At 45.9% G+C, this 8,659-nt stretch overlaps 1 protein-coding gene across 1 annotated transcript; it reads left to right on the top strand.

Moving 5' to 3' along the window:
• The first annotated feature begins 6,242 nt into the window (after nt 1-6,242).
• On the top strand, nt 6,243-8,287 carry LOC141484173 (uncharacterized). Its single transcript, XM_074179269.1, has 3 exons — nt 6,243-7,306; nt 7,493-7,654; nt 7,776-8,287. The coding sequence occupies exons 1-3, from the start codon at nt 7,300-7,302 to the stop codon at nt 8,285-8,287; spliced, it is 681 nt and encodes a 226-aa protein (XP_074035370.1). The 5' UTR covers nt 6,243-7,299.
• The last annotated feature ends 372 nt before the right edge of the window (nt 8,288-8,659 follow it).

The raw sequence follows: 8,659 nt of genomic DNA, 5'->3' as shown, positions 1-8,659 counted from the left end.
ACTTCGTAGTCTGCGCTCGAATTACTAAAAATTTCGAAGTCTTAAATCTCAGAGGAGATTTTGCTGGATAATAGATAATAACTAGACAATATAATTGTTAATGGAAATCTGAAAGATTGAACATTGGTTATGTCTAAATTCGAATTTGAAAGGTTGTACAAGGAGTCTTCGGCTACAGTTTCTACTGGCAGAGATTTGGGAAGTAAAAACCAAATTTACTTCCCAATCTGAATTCGTTACGACCACACTGTGGAACAAATTTTTCTGGCCTTTATCAAGGCCGAGCTATAACGACGACCCAGAAATCAGGAATCCAGGATATATCAAAAAAAATGTCTTTCTTAAGGCCAATCACTGCAAACGGAACTTTTCAGTTCTAATACTGCCCTTCTCAGGGCTTACACAAAGAATTCGTATTTCTTCGTCTTCGGCACCACGCCGCACCGAGGGACCCACTAGCCGGCCTCCTTGGACGTATTTGGCCTACCCAGGCTTGAATACATCGGGAGGTACGCCTACCCAGTATATCTAAGGGACAGTCTACGTGGGCTGTCCCATTGCACTGATATCTGGGGGCTTTAAAGCGACCGTGCGCCTCCGGAGGCGGTCTCTTTCCTTCGGGCTTAGGGAGTTAGGTAGGTCAAATCGCGATAGTGTGTCGGCTAGGTGGTTAGGGATCGTAGGGAACCCTCTGGTCCGGCCTAGTGCCATCGTGGTGGCCAGCTGTACCCCCGCGGCGCCTGTTAGACAGCTAGAAATTATAGGGTATACTAATAATAAATTCGAGACTTTGTCGTGTAAAGAAAAGAAGGTCTTGCCCCGGAAATCTACGACCATGCAGGGGACGCGAGGCGTTCAGGACTGGGAGTTAAACTCCGAGGACGACGACACATACAGAAATAGATCCTCCGGTGGCCTAGCACCCGCCGGCTCTGGTCTGCCTGCGACGAGCGACCTAGGAGCAAGAGGTCTCTTGCAAACTCACGCCCAGCCGGGTACCCTTTCGGGACCGCTCCGGGAACCGTCTCGGCGACATGGCGCCCAACGTGGGGCCCAAATGAGTCTCCCGAAGGAGGCATCAACGCCAGAAGCTGCTTCTTTTGACGAAGAAGCTAGATTTGGGATAGAGGAAAGGCAAACTAACCCTTTCAGTGTGCTCAAGTCAAGTTTTGATGAAGGATCTGATGCACTGGGTTTCGAAAGCCCTAGTAGCACCTTCAGGGATGCAGAAGGGGGATCCTTCCACGTGATAAGTGAAGAAGAATCTCCTTCATCCCTTCCAACCACCTTGACTCTCCCAAGGATAACCACAGGACAAGTTGGTCCTTCCCAAGAATGGCCCTCTCTGGCTTCGGGCCAAATAAAAACAAGCCAGTAGCGCCCACAGAAACAGGTTTCTTTCCAGCCCCAAGTGGAGGCCACGAAGGAACCAGTAAAAAGGGAGAATCCTGTATCACAGGACGACCAAATGAATTGTTTGGCAGTAGCACTGTGTAATGCAATAGGCCAGGCACAGAGGCCAAACAATAGCCGGTTTGAACGATTTCGGCTACCCACTTTTTCAGGAAGTGAAAATGAGGACCCTAAGGTCTTCATATCAAAGTTAACTGTGGAACTAGAAAGGAGTGGAGTACCGGAAGAAGATTGGATCCATATCCTGTTCGCCCAGTTAACGGGGGAGGCCACGAAATGGGCCTCGATCTACGCACAAACTCAGATATCGTGGCCAATGATGGTGTCACGCCTAACTCAAAAGTATGCCAGCCCAGAATTGCTGGCAAAGCTCACTTCCAAGTTTTATGGTGAGAGCCAGGATCGTAATACGAAGGCCGACGTTTTCATCATAAGGAAGCTTGGACTCGCAAAGAGATTGTTTCCGTATATGCGAGGGCGAGAAGTTCTGCCCATTATAACCCAGCTGCTGTTGCCTGAACTGAGATGTTTCTTTAGGGGGAAAAGTTACTCGGATATAGAAATACTTATACAGGACGCGGCTGGTATCGAAGAAGACTAACGGCTGTCTAAATCAGCCCCTAGAAGCTTCAATACTCAAACCAGCCCGAACTCAACAAATTCCCAGGCTAACAATGCTCCGCGTAGCCAAGGGAATTGGAGTAACAATAGGGCGAGCAATTCAACAGAAGTGTATCGACCACCACATCGAGCAATCCAGCAACAAGGACCACCCTCGTCTAGGCCGAGCCCCAACGCTTCTCGTGGGAGCCACAATAATGTGGTAGAGACAGCTCCCACTCCCCAAAACGGAGAGGCGGAAAACTAGATGGGGCCGGAGTGGACAGCAGTGGAGAGCTAAAGGCCCCAATGAATTTAAACCACTGCAATAATATAAGCCCTTGTACGAAAGTAATCCCTTCAGATCTCGAGTGCTATATGTCTCTCGCTGAAGAACGCCCCCTTCTCGGAAGAAACTTTCCGAGAATCCCCTGTGTAATAAATTCCTTGAACCTCTTAGCTTTAGTGGACACCGGAGCCTCCAGTAACTTCATCCAATCCGGCGTTCTAGCCAATATGGACCTGACCAGGCTCCCGAACCCGGCCACGGTATTTATGGGGTGCGAGAGCAATGTAAGTCAAAGTCTGGGCCAGATTACGCTACCGGTGGAGATTGAAGAAAGAAGGTTCGAAATAAAATTCACCGTGTTATCCAAACTACAGGAGAAGGTCATATTTGGCCTTCCTTTCCTCCGAAAAACCCAGGCCACGATCGACGTAGGCCGAGGGTCGATTTATTTTGGCCAAGCTCCGCGCTTATGCCTATACTTCGAGGCTGATAATGCAAAACAGAGATCCCTGAGGACTATTAGTCCTGTACAACTGGAGGATTCCCAATTCTCCGGAGAAACAAAAGATAAGATATTGGCAGTAATAAATCAGTTTCCCGACGTGTTCGAGGAAACGATTCGCCAACCTCAAACTAAGGCGGTAGTCCACAAAATCCGCGTTCGCGAAGAACGACCATTTAGGCAGTCCAGATACGGCAAAATGTCAGAGGCACGGAAGGCAATTGTCCACGAAGAAATTTCTAAGTTACTAGAAGCAGGAGTAATTGCCAGAAGTACCTCGCCGTACTGCTCACCGGTAGTTCTTGTTCCCAAGAAGGAAGGAAAGTTGCGGTTTTGTGTCGACTACCTGCAAATCAATAAATTGATTATTACTGAGGCACCATACTTACCACCAATACAGGAGACTGTGCGTGAAATGGGCAAAGCATCCCTATTCACCACGTTAGATCTCCGAAATGGATTTTGGCAAGCTCCCCTGGACAAGGAGTCCTGAAAGTATACGGCTTTTGGAGGTCCAGACGGAGCAGTATACGAATTTAAAGTTCTGAGTTTTGGATTAAAAAATGGACCTGCAGTGTTCCAAAAGCTTATGTCAGAGGTTCTGGTAGGCTTTGTAGATAAATTCTGCAAAGTCTACCTCGACGATATAATCGTTTACTCGCACAGCTTGGATGAACACTGCAACCATTTACAGTTAATCCTGGAGCGGCTTCGACTACATGGGCTGTGGCTTTCGCCATCAAAATGCAAATTCGGATCTACCACCCTAAACTACTTAGGTAGAGTCGTCTCCAAAGACGGTAACAAGCCCCAAGAACAGCATGTTTTGAATGTTCAAGAATTTCCTACCCCATCGAATATCAAACAAGTGCGAGCTTTCCTAGGCACTGCCGGATGGCTTCGGGAATATATCCCGAAGTTTGCCGAAGTGGCCGCACCCCTCACAGACCTTATAGACAAAAAGAAGAAGTTCCAATGGAGTCAGGAAGCTCAAAGGAGCTTCCAGGCTATTAAGAATGCAGTGTCACAACCCTTGGAACTCGCACGACCTGACCATGATCTCCCTTACGGCTTGCAAACAGACGCCAGCCACATCGGCATCGGTGCGGTGTTATTTCAACTAGAACCGCATACCAAGGAACGAAAGATAATTGCATACGGCAGCGCAAAATTAAACGCAACTGAGCGCAAATATCATATAAATGAAATTGAATGCCTCGCCGTCGTATGGGGGATTAAAAAATATAGACACTACCTTCAAGACGGTCACTTCACGCTGTTTACGGACAACTCGGCCCTAACGTAGCTGGATCGTATGAAGGATGAGAAAGCTAAATTAACTCGTTGGTCTCTACTCCTGCAGGAGTACGATTTCACGATAGAACATATTCCGGGGAAGAGAAATCAACTCCCGGATTTTGTTTCACGAAACCCCACGGGAAATGAAACTAATGTCGACATAGACAAGGAGGTAGAGAGGATGTTTTTCCCTCATAAAAAGTCCGACGGCGACGAAGAAAATGAAGACGAGATGCTGTGCCAGTTGATGGACGAATTGAGCGAAATGCTCAACGTCTGCGACATGGTCTGTGCGACAACCGGCGATTTCGAGACATTGAACCAGTTGCGAACTTGGTTTGAAGAGATCGCTGAGTTGCAAAAAGCCAGTGACAGCGTTAGGCGGTTCCGGATCCGGATTGAGAGGACTCGGACTAACCCGGAACCGTCTGAATACGAACAACGTATTTTGCATGACTTTGTCATGGAAGATAATCTACTCTATTACATCGGACCAAATCAAGACGTGAAAAGGTTGCTAGTCCCGAGGCGCTGTTGGGACACGTTGATCAAACGATACCATGATGGCGCCGGACATCCGGGAATCGAGGAGACTCAGAATCAAGTCAGCAGGCATTTTTATTGGTCCAATATGCGTAAACAAATCGCAGCATATGTAAATACTTGCTTGACTTGCGCGACCACTAAGAGAAGTCCCCCGCAGGAGGCTGCCCCTTTGCGTCCTAACGAACCGGAACGACCGTGGCAGATGGTATCTATCGATGTTCTGGGACCCTACAGCCCTAGTGAAAAGGGAAACCGATACATTTTATTAGCCACCGATTGCTTTAGTAAGTGGGTAGAGTGCCGCACAGTAGAATTTGCTCAAGCAAATACCGCAATCGAGTTTGTGGCACAGGAAGTTGGTTATCGGTGGGGATTCCCAGAAATAATCATTAGCGATAGTCCTGCTATGTTCCTCGGACGGAACTGGGAAACGTTCTGTGAAAGAAATGAGATTCAGATCAGGACTAGTCCGGGTTATCATCAACAAGCTAATCCAGTCGAGCGGCGAGTTCAGGAGCCAGAGTCACAGTGGGAACGTCTCTTGCCAGAGGCGATTTTTAACTTGAGAACGAGAGTAAACGCCACGACTGGTATGACACCGTGTCAGCTTTTACTGGGCTATGAATTGCCTCGGCCAGGCGACTGGGACACTCCTTTGCAAAAGAGGCGAAAACCTCGAAATGAGGATCGTGCCCAGCGCGTAGAGGCAGCCCAGGAAAAGTCTAGAGCATATCGGGCGAAACGTTATCCGGATCGAGACAAAGTGCCGGCCTTGACACTTACCCCAGGCCAGTGGGTGCTATGTAGAAACCGGGATAAGAACACTAAAAAGAATTTTGGTCCAACCTGGACGATGCCCTGCCGCGTAGTAAGACAACTCGGTCCAAGTACGTACGTGGTAAATAAAGGGGGTGTAGATCGGGTCATCCACGTGGATGATCTGCGACCCACACCTCCTCCGTGTGAAGGGCAAGATCATCTAGACCCACGCCATGCGGACTTATAGAATAGTAATTAGAAATAAGGTAGTTAAGATCTCCTATGTAGACTTGAGCTGCACAACGGAGCCTGCAAGGGGACAGGCGAGGAAGTGTGCAAGCAATCATTGTAAATAGTTAAGTTTAGTTAAGAGGGGAAAATATTGTATATATTAGTATGTAAGGAAATTTTGTAACCAGAATTGTGTAATGTTGTTTATTTTGAAAAGATTTTCAATAAAGAGCACTTCCCAGTCTCAGCTAGCTAGAAACTGTATGCGACTCCTTTAGGCGGGGGGGTGTTACCAATGTCCAGATCTTTAACAAAGCGATTAGAGTATATGAACCGCGAGAACGAATGATCATCGAGAGACGGCAGCGAACAAGGTAGGCGGAGCCTGCGCGCGCTCGCCGCGAACGAATAAATACCGCGCGCCGCGGTCGGAGAAGTCAGAGTTCGACTTCTGCTAGTCAAGTCCACTTCGTAGTCTGCGCTCGAATTACTAAAAATTTCGAAGTCTTAAATCTCAGAGGAGATTTTGCTGGATAATAGATAATAACTAGACAATATAATTGTTAATGGAAATCTGAAAGATTGAACATTGGTTTTGTCTAAATTCGAATTTGAAAGGTTGTACAAGGAGTCTTCGGCTACAGTTTCTACTGGCAGAGATTTGGGAAGTAAAAACCAAATTTACTTCCCAATCTGAATTCGTTACGACCACACTGTGGAACAAATTTTTCTGGCCTTTATCAAGGCCGAGCTATAACGACGACCCAGAAATCAGGAATCCAGGATATATCAAAAAAAAGGTCTTTCTTAAGGCCAATCACTGCAAACGGAACTTTTCAGTTCTAATACTGCCCTTCTCAGGGCTTACACAAAGAATTCGTATTTCTTCGTCTTCGGCACCACGCCGCACCGAGGGACCCACTAGCCGGCCTCCTTGGACGTATTTGGCCTACCCAGGCTTGAATACATCGGGAGGTACGCCTACCCAGTATATCTAAGGGACAGTCTACGTGGGCTGTCCCATTGCACTGATATCTGGGGGCTTTAAAGCGACCGTGCGCCTCCGGAGGCGGTCTCTTTCCTTCGGGCTTAGGGAGTTAGGTAGGTCAAATCGCGATAGTGTGTCGGCTAGGTGGTTAGGGATCGTAGGGAACCCTCTGGTCCGGCCTAGTGCCATCGTGGTGGCCAGCTGTACCCCCGCGGCGCCTGTTAGACAGCTAGAAATTATAGGGTATACTAATAATAAATTCGAGACTTTGTCGTGTAAAGAAAAGAAGGTCTTGCCCCGGAAATCTACGACCATGCAGGGGACGCGAGGCGTTCAGGACTGGGAGTTAAACTCCGAGGACGACGACACATACAGAAATAGATCCTCCGGTGGCCTAGCACCCGCCGGCTCTGGTCTGCCTGCGACGAGCGACCTAGGAGCAAGAGGTCTCTTGCAAACTCACGCCCAGCCGGGTACCCTTTCGGGACCGCTCCGGGAACCGTCTCGGCGACAACGGAAAGCGACGGAAGCGAATATGTTTTCAGTTCTACTACGAGTAGTTCTTATTGTGATACATCAGCCGATAGATCAAAAGAAACTGTGGCTGGATACCTCGAAGTGAATCCAACTATTTTAAGAAGTGCTCAATTACAGACGATTTCGGCTGCTAGCATGGGAGGTAAGCTGTTACTTTCCGAAATACTGATAAGGAATTTTACAAAAGTAAAAATCATGAGCTTATTAACATTTTTAATTTTACCGTTTCCTGGTCATATTTATACCAAATGTAATGTAAGATAAACGCAGCATCTGAACTATGTAATATGAAACAAAGAAGCTAAATAACCTATTTAATTCATTCCAGGATGCAGTGACGAAATTGACATAATAGTGTCCGAAAGTGATAATTTCACCACATTAATGCCAGTAGAATATGCAGACAAAACAATTGCAAACAACAATTATGATAGTAATTCTAATGTCATTACAAGTACGCCTACTATTAACCGAGATAGAGAGAAATTGGGTAAGAAATTCAATCGAATATAATTTTTACGAATGCATTTCAGCAGAATGGGAAATACAGAGCACTCTTACCTGATACTATAATTCATACAACTCAAATAGCATAATTTAATTAATTTCAGAATGCAGTGGCGAAGTTGCCATGATGACGTCTGAGAGTGGTATTTTCACCGCATTAAAGTCTATAGAATATCCAAGTAATATGATTGCAAACGACAATTATGATAATACTTCCTCTGCCTGTACAAGTACGCCAACTACCTACCAAGATAAAGAGAATAGTGTGGTCTATAAAAGGAGGAGAAAACATCACTGTCCCTATTGTGATGTGCAGGTGAACAATCTTGCAAGACACCTAGAGAGGCAACATGGTGATGGACTAGAAGTGGGACGCTTTCTCGCGCTGGATAAAAAAGATCCAAATCGAAAAAGGATTATCAAAAAAATAAGAAAAGAAGGGGACTTTATCTCTGGCAATTGCATACCTGTTCAAAAACGGAAATTTGATAATAACAAAGGAGCATCCAGTGATACGCTACTCCCTTGTATTCACTGTAAAGGTAAGTTTGGACAAGAAGATGTGAGATCTCTACCTTTTACTTCTCAAGCAAGGGTTTTCATAAATGCGTACTGAGTCAATACGATTAACACTACTTTTGTCGATTTGAAGAGTTAATTTATAAAGCCACTTCATTTTGAAAACAAAATATGTATCTGTGTGGTTACAGCTCTGAAAAATAACTCAGCATTCAATTAATATTATATTAATTAAATATTTGAAATTGAAATTAATTGTTGTATTTTTCAATTTCATTTGTTTCATTTCAGGATACTATATGAAGAATACATCGAGACGACACGTTGCTCGTTGTTCCCTGAATGCAGAAAAAAAGAACAATAATAGGCGCCATCGACATCAGTCAGACAGCCAGACCCTACTAGCTGGATATTTCGGACCAAATGATCCTTTGCGAATATCCGGGGTTTTGCAGTCATTAAAAGCTGA

The sequence above is a fragment of the Leptinotarsa decemlineata genome, unplaced genomic scaffold (genome assembly GCF_025532065.1).
Source record: "Leptinotarsa decemlineata unplaced genomic scaffold, Ldec_3_MD MMD2_tig00005002_RagTag_RagTag, whole genome shotgun sequence".
Lineage (NCBI taxonomy): Eukaryota > Metazoa > Arthropoda > Insecta > Coleoptera > Chrysomelidae > Leptinotarsa > Leptinotarsa decemlineata.
Note: the sequence above shows the minus strand (reverse complement) of the source record. Positions and strands in the feature narration are given on the sequence as shown.

Bases quoted from the DNA above. Each gene is read 5' to 3' on its own strand.
- LOC141484173 (XM_074179269.1), top strand. The intron at 7,655-7,775 runs GTAAGAAATTCA...AATTAATTTCAG, and splicing joins CCGAGATAGAGAGAAATTGG to AATGCAGTGGCGAAGTTGCC.